Below are 18,938 nucleotides of genomic sequence, written 5' to 3'. Positions count from 1 at the left end.
TAAAAAGTTCGACAGAGAAAATGAAAAAAAAAAAAAAAAAAAAGGCTAGGAGTACAGTTCATTAAACACATGGCTTGGTACTGGGCATCTGAGAAAACCCAGTGAAGAAAAACTGACACACCCTCCTTCAAACAGAAGGTCTCTACCCTGACTGCACAACACAATCCCCTGGGGAGCTTATAAAAGTTCTGATGATGGGGTGGGGGCTCCCTCCACCCTCCCATGGGTATGGGGACTTTTTTTTTTAATTCCCCAGGGGATTCTACTGCGCAGCTAGATTTGAGAATCCCCTGCTCTAAGGCTTACAGTTGACTCGCTTCCCCCTCAGACAATACACACTAAAATTAGCCCAATTTTAAGAAAGTGCTAAGCTCTGTTAAAGCTGGTGGTGGGTCCATGGGTGTTGGTCATGTTATGCTTTATACTATTCCATAGTTATAAAATATTTCATAGTCCTATATATACATATACATGCATTTTTTACACACATATATTTTAAAGCAAGCTCACCATAAAGAGCTCCTCAAAAAGCACAAGTGCTAAAAAGTACATTCTAGGGAATACTGGAACTGATAGTGTCTGGGGCTTCTACTCCACTGGGGAGAAAAAAAATCAAGACCAATTCAATTGGGTCTGCTGACTTGAAAACACTGGTCTGAATTCTGTAACATACTTCACAGTACAGGTCTTGAAAAATGTCCCAGTCAAATTCAGTTCAGAAAGACCAAAAGGTATCTGCTTAACCAACAATCCACCTAAAATCAGCAGAGTTGCCAGGACTAAGCCAGACTGGCTGTGAAATCCTTTATATAATCAAACACCAAAGCGGGTTGCAGCAAGACAGTATTACTCCTAGGGCTCAGCTTGAGAACCATCTTTTTAAAATGGGGTGGGGAGAGCATATTCCAGTGAATGTTTATCCAGTGACAAGCCCACCCACCCTCCTCCTCATGAAAGAGGCAGTGCAGGCCCTAAAATCACACAGTCTGGGCTCAAATTCTAGCTCTACAATCTGGGGAAGTTAATTATTTAACTTCTCTGAACCTCAGTTTTGTCATCTCTAAAGTGAGGATAATAATGTTACCTACTTCACAGGGCTGTTGTGAGGGTTAAATGTGAGAATGCTCTGGGTAGAATGACGATCACATGCAGTTAGCCCTTGATAAATGTTAGCCATCATTATCACTGTTGTTGCTGTTATTAAAATAATCACCCAAATGGTGGTGACTTCTGGCACTGAAGAACAGAGCTCGTTTCCAATTTGTGGTGATTAAGCATTGGAATTCTGTATATTCTTGAAGCATGTCTTTTGGGAGAACCATATCCATATAAACAGGAGAGGAGACAAAATACTCTGGTCTCCAAAAAAAGATGCCCCATAGCTCCTAAGGCCTGGAGTGGTGGCGGTGAGGTACAATGGGAGGCTCCCATAAAGGAATATAACATGTGAGTTTTAGATCGGGTCTTGTTTTAATACCAGCTAAGTGATCTTGGGGAAGTTCAAAGACTTTATCGGTTGGGAAATGAGGGCTTTAGACAGTCGTTCTCACTGTTTTTAAATTTCTCAAGTCACTTGGGTTTAAAAGTCAAAGTTCCTACAGGCGTCTCCCCCATCTTGGCCCCTCTCCTCCTCACTCACTCTATTCTAGCCACCATCACCTCCTACAGTTACTCACACACCAAGCCACTCCTTCCTCCAAGCCTTCACCCTTGCTCTTTGCTCTGGTTGAATGCTCTGCCCCTGGCTATCCACAGTGCTTGCTCCCTCACTTCCTTCAGGTTTCTGCTCAAATATTACCTCCTCGAAGAGGCCTTATCTAAAACCACCTCTATAAAATTGCACATCTGCACACACATACCAGATTCTCACTCTCATATCTTTAACCTGCTTTTAAAAACCCTGTCACTACTGAACACATTATGTATCTGTTTATGATTTACAGCATGTCATCCACCCCTGATAGAATATAAACCCCGTTACAGCAGATATATATTTCTCTTATTCACTTCAGCATCCCCTGTGCCTACAACGGTGCCTGCCTGGCTCACAGAAGCAATTGATAAATATTTCTTGAATGAAAGAACAGACGAATTCAGATACCTTTTTCTTCCCAAAGAGAATCTTACTCTTAATACATAATATATAAAACAGGTAAAGGTGGAGCTCTGGTTGAATGAGGTCAGGGCCTCCCCTCCACTGACTCAGTGTCCCCTGAGGTGCCCCAAAAACCACTGCCCAAATGATCTCCAAAGTCACTTACTACTCAGAAAGTCTCCCAAGTCCATGTTATTTCTGTGAGACTCCAAAGAGAAACATTAAATTTGATAAATGACTTTCCATTCTGTGATTTCACTTATTATTCACTGGCAGCTGCATAAAGTACCCTAAAAATTCAAACCATACCATGTTCCAGAACTGCTGTATCCCTGAAATACCTACAACCAAATAGTAGGCATGTCCTACTATGGGGGACAGGGGGCAGGTTGGGATCTCTTTCCATGCCCTGTTACGTCGTCTCTGAGCTTCTGGGACCTGCTGCTAAGCCTCTAGGCTGCAAAAATCTCACTGCTTCTAAGGGGGTAAGGAAGAAGGGTGGTGGACCCACGTGGAGACAGATGTTATACAATGGAGGATATAAATTTGGGCCACATGGCAGCCACCTGGTGACTTCCTGACTCCACTACTTAGTCTCTTTTTACATCTAAATGACCTCCTGCCTTAGCCAGCTTTGGACTTACATTCAGGAAAGCATAGGTTGAGGGAGTATCATGTCCTAGAAAAGAACTCTGCACAAGGCATGAACAGTTGTGAGCAAAACCCCAGAAAAGCCAGCTGACTACAATATTGTGATAAGATCTTATGCACAGCTCAAAGACTTCCTCAAAATTGCAGGAAAGATATGAAATATACTCAGCTAACAAGTAAACAGGACCTTTGCAAATCTCTATCATCCAGCCTAGTAGTGCTGAACTAAGCAAGAGTTATCGACTGAAAGCATGGTGACCCATCCTCTAACACTGTAATCTAATCCTTAAGCTAAAGACAATTTAATGCCTTTGCATGTCCATATGTTTTCTAATGACGCCATTGCTGTCAGCATGCTACAGGAGTGCTTCTTGGAAGATGGAAGTAATGACAAAGCACATCACTGGGAAGGCAATTATATGCAGTACTAACCATTTTACAATGGCCATATGGGCTTTATTTCAACAATGTAATTTCCAAATCAGCCTGAGCATACATATTTCTCTGTCCTTAATCCCAGGGACACCATACTAAATGAAGTAAGAGTACAGATGAAATATGGGCAGCCAATGTAGAAATCTACAACACAATGCTAAGGTAATGTTCATCTGAAAACAGTAAACAGAGGGCACCCACTGCCCTGAAGTGAAACTGACACCCATCTGTACCCAACCTAATAGAAAACATCACAACAGGGGTATTATAAACCACCCGAGAGGCAAGGAACAACACAAGGAAAAGTTTAAAATACACAGATCCTACCTAGTGTTCACAATCTGGGACAGGCCCGAGAGTGATACAGAACTCATACTGTACAAATATGTAAAATTCAGGTATAAGGGATCGCTTTTAAAACTCTGAACTTAAAGGTATGGTGCCTACGACACTAGAGTTTTACAGTTATAGTTAAATTTCAAAGGACATGCTTTGACTTGGGTCTCCCCTACAATCATAAACTGCTAAAAACTGAAATCTGCTGTGTTTCCATTTTGGATGTGCAAAAGGATAACCGTGCTCAACTGTAGTTGGAGAGAGAGGGGCAAGACTGCAGGTCTCAGAGCATAATGGTTCTGAGAAGAAACTGCCTCCTCTCTCCAAAAAGAGACTTTTCACAGAAGTGTTTACTTTGACTATCTTCATATTTTCACCCAGAAATCTTCTAAAATGTCAGACCCAGGGAGGGTACTGCACGTGTGCGTGTGTGTGTTATACCACTCCTTAAGGGATGGTAATCAGCCAGGTCTGAATCCCCAAGTCCTAGAAGATGAACTGTGTGGAGGCCCAATTTGGCCCAGAGGAGATGAAGAGGGGGCTTCTCAAGAATGTACGGTACTTGGGACTTCCCTGGTGGCACAGTGGTTAAGAATCCGCCTGCCAATGCAGGGGACATGGGTGCAAGCCCTGGTCTGGGAAGATCCCACCTGCCGTGGAGCAACTAAGCCCATGCGCCACAACTACTGAAGCCCATGTGCCACAAATACTGAAACCCACGCATCTAGAGCCCATGCTCCACAACAAGAGAAAAGCCACCACAATGAGAAGCCCACGCACCACAACGGAGAGTAGCCCCTGCTCGCTGCAACTAGAAAAAGCCCGCGCATGGCAACGAAGACCCAACGCAGTCAATAAATAAATAACTTTATATTAAAAAAAAAATGTACGGTACTCTAATCACAGCTGGGATTTCCATAAGAAGCAAATCTAACAGTCACATTCTCTTTTGAGAGAAGATACCACATACTCTTTGGTAGCATAAACAAACCTCTACAGGGTGGAGTGGGCTATGGGGGAGAACAATTTGCAAATGTGCTTAGAATAATGAAACAATGACAGAGGAAATAATGTACTATTTGTCATTGGTACCTTCAAGATAAAGCTATCTTAGTACATTCTTTCACCAGAAAGAATGCAGTACCTATTAGTTAAAAAACAAAAACAAAAACCTACCAGTAAGGTCTGTTTTATTGTGGAATAGATTGCCAAGTGAAGTGCTACTTCTTAGAATAGTTTAAAATCAAGCAAAATACTTAGGAATTTAGAGTAGAAAATAAGCTTATACCCACAATGCCCTGTTGAGAGGGTGCCAGTCCCTTCTCCAATTCTACACTTCTGTTCTAGGGGCTGTTGTAAGAAATCAGCAACATTAAGTATGTGGAAGGATTCAGTACACAGTTACCCTCAATATTACCAGCCTGACCACTTGCCTTTGACAAAGGCTTAAAATCTACCCGATCTGTGTGACCAGGAAAAAGGTCAGATTTTAATACAGGGAAAAACAGTGAAAGGGACAGAGAGAAAGAAAAAGAGAGAAAAAAAAAATCAAACCAACAACAAACATGCTACAGATGTACTGTATGAGTGGCAGCCACCTATGGTAAACTCCAGCTTTTAAAAACAAAATAAAGGGCTTCCTTGGTGGCGCAGTGGTTGAGAATCTGCCTGCCAATTCAGGGCACGCGGGTTCGGGCCCTGGTCTGGGAGGATCCCACATGCTGCGGAGCAGCTCGGCAGCAGGAGAGGCCGCGGTGGTGGGAGGCCTGCGCGCCGCGATGGGGAGTGGCCCCCGCTTGCCGCGACTGGAGAGGGCCCTCGCACAGAAGCGAGGACCCAACACAGCCATAAATAAATAAAAATTAAAAAAAAAAAAAAAACAAAATAAAGAACTTCCCAAAAGATGGTGAGGTACTCTCCCCTCCCTAAATCCTATTATTACACCTAGAAAATCCCTTGTAACCAAGACAATTTTCAGCAGCAACAAGGAACAAACAAATGTAACCTACCAGAGACCCATCTGGGACTCTGTCACAAAATGAATCTCTATTAAAAGAACAGCACTCTGTCACAAAATGAATCTGTATTAAAAGAAGAGCGGAAAGGGATGAGGAGCTCGAGCTTTCAGGTCAGGCAGAAACCGCTGCATTTCCTGCCTCTCATACTGACCTTCTGCAAGTTGACTTAACTTCTCTGAGCCTCAGTGTCTTTGACTATAAAACAGGGATATCATTCATTTTTTCCACAGCGTAGCTCTAATGAGACGATGAATGCAAAATTCCAAGCACAATGCCTGGCACAGAGTAAGTACTAAGTAAGTAGTAGCTCCCTTTTCTAAAGTTTCTTTTCATGGAATTTTTGTGGAAATAGATCAACCCTAAATAAGCACTGACTGAGTACCTACTACGCATGGATTACTGAGTAAAGGAAGCAACAATTCTGAGAGCCTCAAATACCTCAAGAAGGATATATGCAGGGAGAGTACAGAGGCTAAAGTTAGAGAATAGAGGAAAATGAAACAATACATTAGAAATATAGGAAGATAACTCTGGCTCTCTCTTTTCCAAGGTTCCAGTCATATTCCCAAGTTACACACAACAAGCCATGACAGAGCATATAACAGACCAAGAAAAAATTAACAGCACATGAACTTCCCACCAGGTCCCAAATAAAACACAGAGTACACTGTGTCACGGTCAACACTTCAAAAACTCCCTTAGGCTTTCCCCAAGATCTCAATCCATGGGAAAATCATTTCAAAAAGACGAAGTACTCTGAAATTTAAGAAATAAAGCATTGCTCTGAGGTCAGCATTATCAGTAAGTTTATTATTATTATTATTACTACTACTACTATTACTATTGCTGTTATCTGTGATTCTGGAAACAGAATTGCTGCAGATAAAACTAGTTCTGGGTTGAAATACAGATAAAGGATGGCTTTACTGGACAAGTTTAAAGTGTGCATGATCCAAAATACATTGCCAAAAAATTTAACAATTTTTATAAAGTGATCAAGGAAGCGAGAAGTGTTGTAGATATGCTGAATTAAACACAGTTTTTGACACTTTCAGGTATTACATGAAACTACTTTTAAACACAGGAAATATTTCTGGAATCACATTATATATTCAGTGCTTAAAAAGTTATATTCCTTCAACTGAAGATGACCTGGAACAATCTGGGCCACTTCTATATTAGACTAATAAAACTAATTTTAAAACAACACAACTGTCTAACAGGGAAGGTTTTAACACTCAGGTATGAAATCACACCTCCCAGCACACAGGCTGAATTATCCCCCAGCTTCTCACCTGTAATTATCATTTGCTCCCTCTCCAGGTGGCTGTTAGCCACCAAGTATCTTCCTAGGCTCACATCTGTAAGTACAAACTGCCTCTGGGGCCTCACATGCTATGAGGGTGAGAGGGAGGACAAAAACAAAAACTTCATGCTGGCTTAGACAACTTCTGAAAATATCTACTTTCAACACATAGCACAAGAGCAATTTGATAAAATTAAAATACCCTTATGTCACCACGGTTAGCGATAAGTATTTTTCAAATAAAAAGAGTAAATTTACTTCACAGTTCCTGTAGAGGCCAGCTTCTTCCATTAAGGCCAATTCCAAAAATTTAGCAAAAGATCTTTCATCAGTTGAGAGGGCATAATTAGATGTTTTGATGAAAGCATTTTCCTCCCCTGGTTAAACAAGATATAACAGATGTCACCGACTTCCTTAATAACAATACAGTCCTGCATTTGGCATCTTTACAATTTTAAAAATGAACTGTCATATAGAAAAATTATAGCTAGGGTGTCTCCATACAATCATGGCTCTGAAGTGGTTATGACATGCCTGGACTTCCCAATGGAACAGATATGGAAATCATACTTCATATTCATAGCTGCAAGCCCTCCTTTAGCACGCACTTGAAAACCAACCTCTGAAATCTGAATGGTGCGGGCTTATTCAAATCACCACCAATTATTCCTGGAAGCACCGACCAAGTGAGGTATGAAACCTGTACAGAAAATGCAAATCTCACAGTCACTTTCTTCCAGGAGCACGGGGAACACATGCAGTTTTAAGTGTCTCAGGAAAAGCAATGCCCATCTAAAGAGACTCACTCTAACAAAATCCAAGCTTCTATGCAAAGAGAAGTACCATACTTGATTTTCTTTTTTAATCATATTTTTTCACAGTAAGATTCCCCTGGTGCATTCACCCAATTTACAAAAATTCGATTTACACCAATTTTGTCAACACATCAGTCCAGGGTATAACTAGAGATAGACCTGCATTTTAAATGGGAGGCAGCCCCTCTGATTGAAGTTCAACTCAAACATCCTGGTTTAACAACTCCATCAGTGACATTAAGCACAGATCTAAAGATTACTCAGCCCCTCTGTCAGTTGCATGTGTTATTTATAGGACAGTATATCAATCATGTGTTCCCCTTATTATTTCCTACTTTCTGGTCCTAAGCTATTTGGTCTGCCAAATTAATACATTCCATTGCTGCTGCAATCTAAACAATGCTTGATAAAAGATTAATAAAATAGTTGGGTTCTCTGCAACCACAACATACACACCCGGGGAAATTCATCAATGTCTTTTTATTTGCATATTTGGCTGACAGCCCCCTGCAGCAAATATGTAAGGTACCAATGCTCAGGTATCCTGGTTTATGGTTTGCATTTAATTCAGGGTGTCAATCTGCTTCTGTTTTAATTACATCCATCTTGATATGTTATGACAATCTCATGAAAACTTCTTTTCATTGTATGAATGGCTATAAATATATACACATGACAAACAGTTGTTATAAATTTTCTGGTTCAGCAATAAACAGGCAAGATGCCTTAGCCAACACATCATGTGGATTTAATATTTTGAGTCTTTCTTCTTCAGAAGAAAAGTTTGGTTGAGTCTTCAACTCAACCATATTCCAAAGTTCACTTGTTTCAAATGTTCTGCTACCAACTTCAGTAAGTTGCGCTGAGTCTCTCTGAATTGCCAGGCTGAAGAAAATATTCTACCCAAAAAAATTACGTTAAAATTTTAAGTGGGCCACATTAAGATCATCTTACATTCAAATAATTATTTTATCTTTCCATCGGTTATTCAAGGATAAAAAACCCTCATATCATCACCCTAATATTTATTTTTTCTTTTACATCCTCATTATGGAGGGGAGGGGGGAGTTAAAAAAGACTAATGGACCTGCAGAGCAAGGCCAATTGTACACTGGGGGAAAGATACTGGGTAATAATCAGAACATTTCTTGGAAAAAATGGGAATCTTTACAATCATGGTTGCTCATCCTCATTTGCAGTGTTTTTTTTGTTGTTGTTTTTGTTTTTTTACCTTCCAATGTTCCCAATCCTTAGGAATCCAAGTATGAGGAAAAGCAGTCTCCTAGTTTCACTGGATAACAGTGAGAGCCTCTAACTCCCAGTGTGATCTTAAGCAGGACAATTAACCCCTCTAGGCTGTGTTTTCATTTGCAAAATGAGAGGTAGAACTACAGCATTTCTAAAGACAACATCTGTGCCTCTAATGCCGCTCTGGCTTAGAAAGCACATCAACCAACAATAGCTGAACTAAAATGGATCAAAAGACTTCTCTGAAAAAGTTGAGGTCCTAACTTTAGGATAACACCCCCTGAAGATGTAGCTATGCACATTAATCTCAAAACTGTAATTTTCACAAATAATCAAACTGATCAGCCTAACAAATGAGAAAGGAGCAAAATTTGTAATATGTAGCAACGCACAATGCCAAATGCTTGTTTCCCCTTTTGCCCCAGTGAAAGTATAATTTCACTTGAACTATATAAGATCATTTCTTAGAACAGCACAATCCAGGACCTTCATTATTTTTGCCAACTGAACATGTACAGAGAGAATGGGTGGAACATTGGAATTTCTAGTATGTGGCTGGAAAACAAGTGATATTCTAATGTTCAACTACTGTTCCATCTACATCTTTATTTCCTTAGGTTTTTTTTTTTCTTACTTGGTTTCTAACTATGGAAAACTATTCACTAAATCACCTTTAGCCAGCAAGCTTTAGCCAGTAAGCATAACTGAACAGAGACCCTAGCAACCAACCAAAAAAAACCTCTACTTCACTATAACTATCGAGAAATCACTGCAATACTAGACTCTCTTAATTCCTCTTTTCAAGCTCTAAAATATCACTGCCATGAGAAACTTTGCAGAAATGTAAAATGAAGTTGGTGGGTTGTGCTATACGGGAAGGTAAGTGTGGAGACAAGGAAAGCAACATCCCTGACATCCCTCAGGAATCATCACAACTTGACCCTGGCATTGACTTAAATCCTGTCCCAGATTCAGTCTAAAGGTATCACATTTCACCCATATAACCAAGAGTCGCATTTTGTCTTCACAGGCTGTGTTTCCGTATCTAACCCAGGTCATTTCAAAACGCTTCAGTTAATAACAATCACACAGTACCTGCAACTTGAAGGCTTTCTGTCAAAAATGAATCCCAACCTGCATTAACCACTTTCCTTTACTTACAAACTGTGGGCTTTCCCTTCTCCTCTTGTGACTCCATTTTACTTGTGTCCAAATGCCATATCTCCGCACACTTGGGTTTTCCAGGGCCCAGAGATATGGCACTACATGGCATAGTGGCAAGCCAAAACGACAAAATATTTGTATGTACTTGGTCATTTGTGGTATTTATTCAGGCAAACTCTAACCAGAGCTCACAAATGAATGAGGAATCAGAATGATGAGCTGATAACAGCCCAGAAAACTGAGGCAAGCAATTTACCCTCATGGTGCTACCTTCAGAGTCCCTCAAACAGACTGTCAATGTTCAAATAATGAAGGTTTGTAATTTAAAGTTTCTACATTTCATTCAGAACTTCCTAAATCCATTGCCTTTCAAAATTCGTAATTTTGATAACTCTATCTCAGTAAAGGAAGAGAAGAGGAAAGGGGGAAGGAAGTTGGGAGGGAGGGAGAGAAGAAGGTAGGCGGGCAGTGGGCGGTGGGGAGTCTACTGGATCCTAGGATGAGACTGACACATGCACTAGTATGTGAAATAAAAACCTAGAAAGACGGCAGCAATGCAAATGATTTCAGGCTACAAGTCCCCTTGCAAAAGATGGAATCAGAGACTGAAAAGGAATGACACAAAGAAGCCTGTACTTGCCTAGTCTCTTCCTAAGCAAGCAAAGGAAGCCAGACTAAGTGAAATCCACCCCTCCCCTCCTCAGTCACTAACAGCATAAAAAGGATCTATTCTTTGTGACCTTACAAGATAGGTACTGACTGCATACCCCCTACCCTGCAGGCTTGTTAGAAGAAATGAAGGAAGAACACAGTTCAGATCTGGAAGAAGAAACGCAAATTTAGGGTCTCACCAGCCTTAAATTCTATGCCCCACTTCTAGAAAAAAAGAAATTCTGCATTCATCTATTCATTGAACGGGTATACATTATATAAGAAAAACTGTTCTGACCCAGCTAAATGTCCCTAAATTGGTTTTGATCCTCTCCTGTCTTGGGTTTCGCCAAATTAATTCCCTTCCTGTTCTTCCAAACTTCAGTTATTTGAGAGTTTTTTAATCTGATTTTTTTTCCAGAACTTTCTCAAATGAATAGCTGCTATCCCATTACCAAGGTCTTTTTCCTATATCAACTAAATATTGGGTTTAATCCTAACCCTGAAAAAAGTGTTGTTTCTTGAGGAAAAAAAAATAGTATGAGGCACTTCTACAAAGTTAGGCTACACTTAATGTATTAGTATACTACAGCATAGGGGTAAAATAAAATGTAAAAACACTAACCCACCATCCACCCTCTGCATGCGTGCACACACACACACTCCCTCCATCAAAAAGTGCAATTGACCTTATGTCCAAAGGCTTCCAAGTTTAGCAAGTGGAACCTAAATTATTTTTTAACAGCTGCCCTCAACTCTTATTTTTTTGGCTTGGAGACCTTATTTCTAATCCTCACATTCTCTCAAACTAAATAATCAACATTTATTTTTGACAGCATATAGAACTGTTGTATAGTTAGAATCTCTTTAACACCCTCAATGCTCCTTGAATCTCCTGGAATCATGTTGAATGCCCTGTCTTTTTTAACCCTTTTTCAATGGTGAAAGCTAGAGGAAAACACTCTCAAAAAGGATCAAAGGGTAATCACTAACTTTGTGATTCAGTTTTTAAATTTACTGGTTCATGTATACCCTGCCTACTTCCAAAAAAGATCTAAAGTAGTTCATCTCAACAACTAACACAAGGCATGTGGAATCACCGTATTGCCATCTTCGACCTCATCTCCCATAAATACTTCTGGAGTGATGCTCTGCCTTGTTCAGTGAAATACTGAAATTCAGTAAGCAGAGTAATATACTTGAATTCATAACCAAGCACACTCACAGTCCTTTTTTTTTTCTATAGACTTTCTCACCACTTAGGAACTCCTCAGATCCTAAAGCTATGCAAATTGTCTGAAGTGAAATGCTGGAACTGACCCATTTACTCCACAGTCCCATCCCAAACTTTCCAAGATAGAAAGCAAAAAATGTAACAAAAACATAGCTCCATAGCTTTCACTGGCTGTGTAACAGCAGATGAAGGGTTCTGACCTTTCTTGAATGAACACATCATACATAAACGAGCAAAAGGCAGATAATTTGAAACCTTTATTTTAACATCAGTGTCAACCTCCTTTCTCATCCAGCCTTCTTTCCCAGCTTGCTAAAAATCAGCAGTACAGGAAACCAGAAGGAACCAAGATAGGCTAAAACTCACTCTGGCTGGAAGGCAGCTTGGTAGCATCAGAATTGGGCTGCTATCACAATGAAAGAACTATTAATGAGATCACTCACCAATATTCACCTCATGTGTGGGGTTACTAACAATCAATGAAGGGCTGACACCAGGCAGGAAAAGGGAGCAGAAGGAAAAGTGGACTAATCATCATTATTTACATCTCACACTCCCCTTGCCACTCCTACTTAAGCAGCAGCCTCTACTCTGACTCCAAACTTCTGTGCCTGGTTTTCCAAGTTGTCTATCATCAGCCCACTCACCCTAGACTCAGAGACTACCAAGTGCCAAGATCTGGAAGGGACCATTGAAATCTTTTCCAGCATTTCCCATACTGGATTATAGATTGTGAATTATAGCGCCGAGAATGAAAGTGCCCTGTGGTCATATAAATTAGGAAATGAGGCACATCACTTCTCCTTCTCTAATATTCAAAACTCATATACACATTACAAAAGACTTCTAACCTGGGCAGAACAAGTCACCCATTTAATTTTGTCTAGCCCATCAAGTTCCAAAACTATCTGAGAGTAGATCACACTTTTTTGGTCTGGAACACAACCTATGAACGTCCACAGAACTATGTTCCATTCCAGCTTGGGGTACCTTTGCTCTAAAACTACTCTAAACCTCTCAACTTGTGGAAAAAGAAAATGAGGCTTTTAAAGAGTGCCTTCCCAAGGTCACTCAACTAGTTAGGACAGCCAAGCCTGGAGTGTGGGTCTCCACTGGTCTCCCGACTCCCAAACAAGCACTCTTTCTTACACAATTTTGTTCTCATTTCTACCAGCACTTCCTTGCCCGCAAAACCTAATCACCCATCTTGTTTCTGTGCCTTCTTCACCATTCCCTCTTTTTAGAATGCCCCCCACCCCCCGACTCCCTCCGTGTCTATCCAAATCACTTCAGCCTTCTAGGCCCCATATTCTCCAGGAAGCCTTCTCGAACACTTCAGCTTATCTCACTATCCCTTCTCTGAAAGCCTATTGCACTTAGTTGGTATTAGGCATTCAAGTGCCTGTTTCAAAATCATTTTATAGGTGCTGGACTTAATTTTTCAACTACACTGCACACTCCTTCAAGACACTATATATATTTTAGGTGTCTGTACTCTTTCTAGTACCTTGCACATATCAAACACTCCATGAATATTTGCTGACTGATACAAGGAAAACGATTAATGTTTTTTAAACAACGGAATAAGTGAGATTTGACCATAGTAAATTATTACAGCCTACTAACCTGGCACGTTACAAGCACATCAAATTCCGTACAGCCTGTTTATGCTACCAAAGTGCGGGTAAGCCCTGAAACAAATAGGAAATGAAGACCACATGAAAGTCTTAGTTTGATCCTCCACCCACCAGAAATGAGTCTTCCTTCATTTTCACAAGCCTGCAAAGCTCCAACTAGCCTCCTACCTGCTAATCCCACAATTGCATCTTTGCTTCCCTTGGTCAGTTGTACAAAAGGAGGCTGCCCTAAGAACCCGGTACATAGCAGCCGAGTGAGGGGGAAAATAGTGGATTTGCAAATTTTCAGTCATAGTGCTCACACGGCTTCCTAATCAAGACTACACAGAAAGAAATGCAAATAACGACAGAAAGGTAATATTATCTGGCACATCAGGGTATGCTGACAGTACTAGAACCCCAACATTCCCATTTATACTTTGTTTGCTGGAAACCACTTTTTAATGAGGCTTGATATCTGGGGATATTCACTTGTATTCAAAGAATATTCAAATAAACAATACCATACCAAATGGTAATTCTGACTTCTCAAATGCATAATGAAAAGAACACCATGTTCAACTTTCGCCTCCTCACTTACCCTCTTATCTTCTATCATGAGACTCTTCACAATCACATACTTGAACTTCAGGGCACAATTACTCAAGACAAGTGTCCCTGCAGAATACGAAACTACCTCTGCCAGTTTCACTGCATATAAAGTGTGGGACTTCTCAAACCCCATCCAAAGCTTTCATTTTAAATAAGAACCAACAGTAGTGAAAAATAAATCAACATAAAAATGTAGGTTCTCATTAGACAAGTTTCTTATTTTTCCTCCAGTACTATAAGTAAAACCACAGTTAGTCTGGAACAATTTTATCAGGACATTTCATTATGAGTTAGGAGCCTCTTCTTAAAAGGGAAGTCAAAATGAGCTACTCCAGACAAAACCATAGGAGTCAAATGATGTGTCCATTAACACCCAAAGTATACACCCCCCAGTTAGCTAGCTACTGCTCTAAACCCACATAAGCTTAAAAGCCAAGCTGTGCAAGCTAATATTTCTGGTTTCTAATCACAGTATCATACTAGCAGCAACCTTGATGACACGTGGTGACAACTGATTTCATTTCTACACACAAAAAAACACAGTATGTATTTAGGATAACGCTTAGAATCTCTAATAATTCTTAACATTTACAAGCACTCCTGTAACATACATTTCTGTCCAAGTTCACAGTTTAGTTGCCTGTTTCCTAATAAGCTCTCGCATTTCTTAGTGATAGTTCAGTAAATCTTCCAAACTGAGTACAGTGGGACACCAGAGGTTTTATTTTAATGATCACCACACACATATGTCTGACCATCCAGCATGGACACAAACGTGATAAGCAGCAAACAGTTCTACCTTTTCCCAGAGAACCAGACACACATGATGATTTTTATTCCCCACTGTGTGTTTTTAACCTCAGAAGTGTATTTACAGCTTTCCTACAAAAATTAGGATGCCTAAATGTGAACACTGACAGGATATCTGATGATATTAGGGAACTGCTGTTAATTAACCTAGGTGTGATAATGGTACTATGGGTTTGGGTGGGTTTGTTTTTTTGTTTTTTAGGGTTTTTTTGAGTCATTACCACTTAGAAATACATACCTATTTCTCACATCACATCTGGGAGGAGAGAATGAGTAGATGGCATAAAGATGAGACATGAGTTGGCAATTGTTGAACCTGGTGGTGGTGTATCAGTACATTGGGGATTGTTATACTGTTCTCTGTACTTCTGTATATGTTTAAATTTTTCTATAAAGTTTTAAAGAAACTTTTTAAAAAGTTAGACCTTACACCCACACAAAGATATTCAAATGATATTCAGATATGAAGGTAATATAATATTCAGCTAACCAAAGTAACCTGGGTTTTGAATCTAGAAAAGTAGCAGAAAAATAATCACAGCAAGGAAAGGAATGGTATTAATGGTACATTTCAAACTTGGCCTTTAAAAATTAAAAATTTTTTACACCCAGAAGAAACTGGAATGGGCACATTTTCTCTCAAAAGCCAGATGGATAGACATATACATCACAAGCCCAGTCAAATATTTATTAAAAGTAGAACAATCAAAAACAACTGCATAAGTTATATTTATCTTTACCTGGCCTTTAAAAATGTTCATGGGAATCTGGAGGCCCCTCTTGCTTACTTACTGAGAAGGGCCACATAGCAAAGCAGGATAACCATGCAGGAAGCAAAACCACTTATAAGCAGCTCTTACAAATACTGTCCTAAACCAACCACTGATAGCAACCAAATCCTAGGCAGCATTTTCTAATTCATGTACTAGGACACGTATTGACATTTCAATTCCTATTTTAAAGCAAAAGAGAGGCAGAGAGACAGAGAGAAAGAGGTCACACTGTACAGTACCCTCCCACCTTGGCAAAGTTGAAGCCACAGTTAGAATTATCCTAATAAGTGGTGAGCCTCAACACTCAAAAGAACTCCATAAGATCCATTTTAGCCAATAAACCACCAGTTCTAGAACCCAAGGACAACTGATTCAATCACTAACATCAGAATCTATGGCCACCAATACCACCACCCTCCCTTCCTCCCCAACCACTAGCCACCATCACCACCAGCAACCCAACCAAAAAGCAGTTCAAACAGAAAAGAACAACCCTAACAGGAAGGCTTCCTTTTTAAAAATATTTAAACTTGACACCCAAACACACACACAGAACCAGCCATCTAAACCTCTAAACCTGTACAGTTACCGCATATGAGACTTAAGCTATCATTAACAAAGCTTACATTTGAGCATTGCAAACAATACCATAATAACAGCAAAAACCAAAGGGAAAAGGAAAAGTTTCTTTCAGGAACCTCAAACCATCACATCAGGTGCAGAAAAGGCTAGAAACCAACTCCTAGCTTGGTTTTGTTCTTAAGAAAGCCGGACCAACTCTGCAGAGTCTCAAAGCGCTCTGTATGTGTGGTGTGTTGGGGGTGGAGGAGAAAAAAGGGGGTTACCTTTATACAGGCCAGTGACCCATGCCAGCACCAAATCAGATCCATCCAGGTAAAGAGAGTTTCCCTCTGACCCCTGGACAATCTCCCCCTACCTGCCCCCCATCACCACCCCCAAGGAGCCCTTTAGCTGGCAGGAAAATGTGCATTTGGAAATCAATGCTGCAGGTGCCCAAAGAATAAAGAAAGACACACATAGATATACACACACACAAAGCCAATCAGAAAGATTAAAAAAAACACAAAAAAAAAGGAAAAGGAGAGGGACAATTGGGTGACAAGCCCTTCAGATACCAGCTAGGATTTTATTCTTTCCTCCCACCAGTCCTCTCTAGTATACATTTTTCTGTCCTTTAACCGAATTGCTCATGTACACACACATGTGCATATGTATGTGTATAGATAATATTACAATTAACCCTTTCTGTAATAGAGCCCTGTTCGGAATACAGAAAGATATTCCATCCTTTCCTCTCTTCCCTCCCCTCCTCCCTCCTTTCTCCCAACCAGGAGAAAACGCCCCCTTCCCCAGCTTCACCAAAAAAAAGAAGAAAAAAAAAAAAGGAAAGAAAGAAAAAAGAAATGAAAAGAAAAAAAGGGGGCAGGGGAGGGGGGCAAAGAACCACAAAACCCCATCAGTCTCTGGTCCCGAGGACACCCAGGAAAGGTCTATACAAACACACACACAGGGACATATGGCTCTGTATAAAGCACACAGAGAACCGTCCACAGGCGCCCCAAACCCAGCAGAGACTTCCACCAGCCAAGAAGCCATGATTGGGGAGGGAGAAGAGGAAGGAGTAGGGGCAGAGCTCTCCGTGGAGGGGGGCGCATTGTTGTGATGCCTGCACCCCTTTCTTTCTGCCCATCTGCTGTGGAGGGGGTGCGGGGAGGGGGCGCAGGGGGAACGCGAGAAGGAACGAGGAAACCTGGAGACCAGGCACGGCTTGTCGATTCCCTCCTGCTGCCTGTCTGCCCGCGCCCCCAGCTCCCCCCCCAACAATAAGACCTCAGCCTAGACAGACAGACAGACAGACAGACCGGAGCGCGGCGGGGGAGGCAGCAGAGCCGGGCGCAGCCGGGGGGGGGGGTCGTGCCTATAAAGGGAAACCGGGGGGAGGGGGGTCCCCCTTACCTCCAGCGCTTCAAAAGTGACAAAGCTGGTCATGGCAAATCCATCAATGATGTCCTCTTCGGCTGAGGTGGACTCTCTCCGCTTCCTCCGCGGGGGTCTGGGCCGGGACGGGGCGGAGGACGGGGGCTTCCCATTGTCTTCCTTGTCGGAGCCCGACGACGAGGCGAACGAGGGCGCCCGGGTCCGGCCGGCCCCGCCGCCGCCGGCCGCGCCGGCCCCCAGTCCGCCCCGGGAGCGCCTCTCCCGGTCTCGCTGAGACCGCGACCGCCGCTTTTTGCGGAGTCCATGGCCCCGCGTCGGGCCATCCATGGCTCTGCTTCGCCGGGGTCTCCCCGCTCGCCGCCTGCCCGCCACAGGCTCCGGCCGCGGCCGCACAAAAAAATTGACACCAATCCCTCCCTCCCCCTTCTCGGCTTCCCTCCGCCCCGAGGAGGGCGCGGGGGAGACGGCGGCCGAAAGAAGGGAGAGAGGGGAAGAAAGAGCGGAGAAAGAAAAGGGGGAAGGGGCGGAGAGAGGGAGGAGGGACGGGAGCGAGGGCGAGAGGCGAGGAGCCCAAGTGCGGGGCTGCCCACAGCACCGAGGGTCGGAGATTCCTGTGAGCAGCGCCGAGCAAAGTAATGGCTGAACACACAGGTCTCCTTTAGAGGGGGAAAAAAAAAAAATAACTCACCAAGCAGGCAATAAATCAGAATAGCGGAATGCTTTGATCAAGAGACTAGGAGGCTCCGGGGAGCCCTCCCCGCGGCCATTCTCCGCCGCGCCCCCCGCCCCCCGAAAACGCCTGCCCCCCCCCTCGACTCCAAATCGGGCCCGAAAAGGTCGCGGGAAAGTGGGGGCAATGAACTTCACCCGCCCCTCGCGCAGGAAAACACCCCCGACGCCTCTCACACACGCCTCAGACAAAACTCACTCCCTGGCTCCAAAATTTTTAAGAAATGCATCCAGGGGAGGCCAAGGCTTCTAAGCGACCAGAGAGGGACGAGACCCCCCAGAGAGGGAAGCATAATAATGAAATAATTAGAAGGGGAGAGGGCGAAACTGGAAGAGGTGGAGAAGGGAGGTGGAGGAAGGGAAGGAGGATGCTGGAGCAGTTGTGGGGTTTGCTTTTCGGGCTTGGAGGGGGGAGGAGGAGGAGATGAAAGAAGAGAAGAAGCAGCCCCTGAGGCTGCCACCCACCCCCCCTCCTCAAAAAAATAT

General features: G+C 42.3%; 1 protein-coding gene across 4 annotated transcripts in view; it reads right to left on the bottom strand.

Moving 5' to 3' along the window:
• Positions 1-18,507, bottom strand: part of AUTS2 (activator of transcription and developmental regulator AUTS2) — a 1,113,272-nt gene extending 1,094,765 nt beyond the window's left edge. For all 4 annotated transcript variants that reach the window (XM_057528426.1, XM_057528428.1, XM_057528427.1 and 1 more), the window contains exon 1: positions 17,742-18,507. In XM_057528426.1, the coding sequence (XP_057384409.1) occupies positions 17,742-18,050 (309 nt within the window). In that variant the 5' untranslated portion in view covers positions 18,051-18,507. The remainder of the gene's footprint in view (positions 1-17,741) is intronic.
• Positions 18,508-18,938: the final 431 nt, after the last annotated feature.

Source organism: Balaenoptera acutorostrata, chromosome 15, assembly GCF_949987535.1.
Source record: "Balaenoptera acutorostrata chromosome 15, mBalAcu1.1, whole genome shotgun sequence".
Taxonomy (NCBI): Eukaryota; Metazoa; Chordata; class Mammalia; order Artiodactyla; family Balaenopteridae; genus Balaenoptera; species Balaenoptera acutorostrata.
Note: the sequence above shows the minus strand (reverse complement) of the source record. Positions and strands in the feature narration are given on the sequence as shown.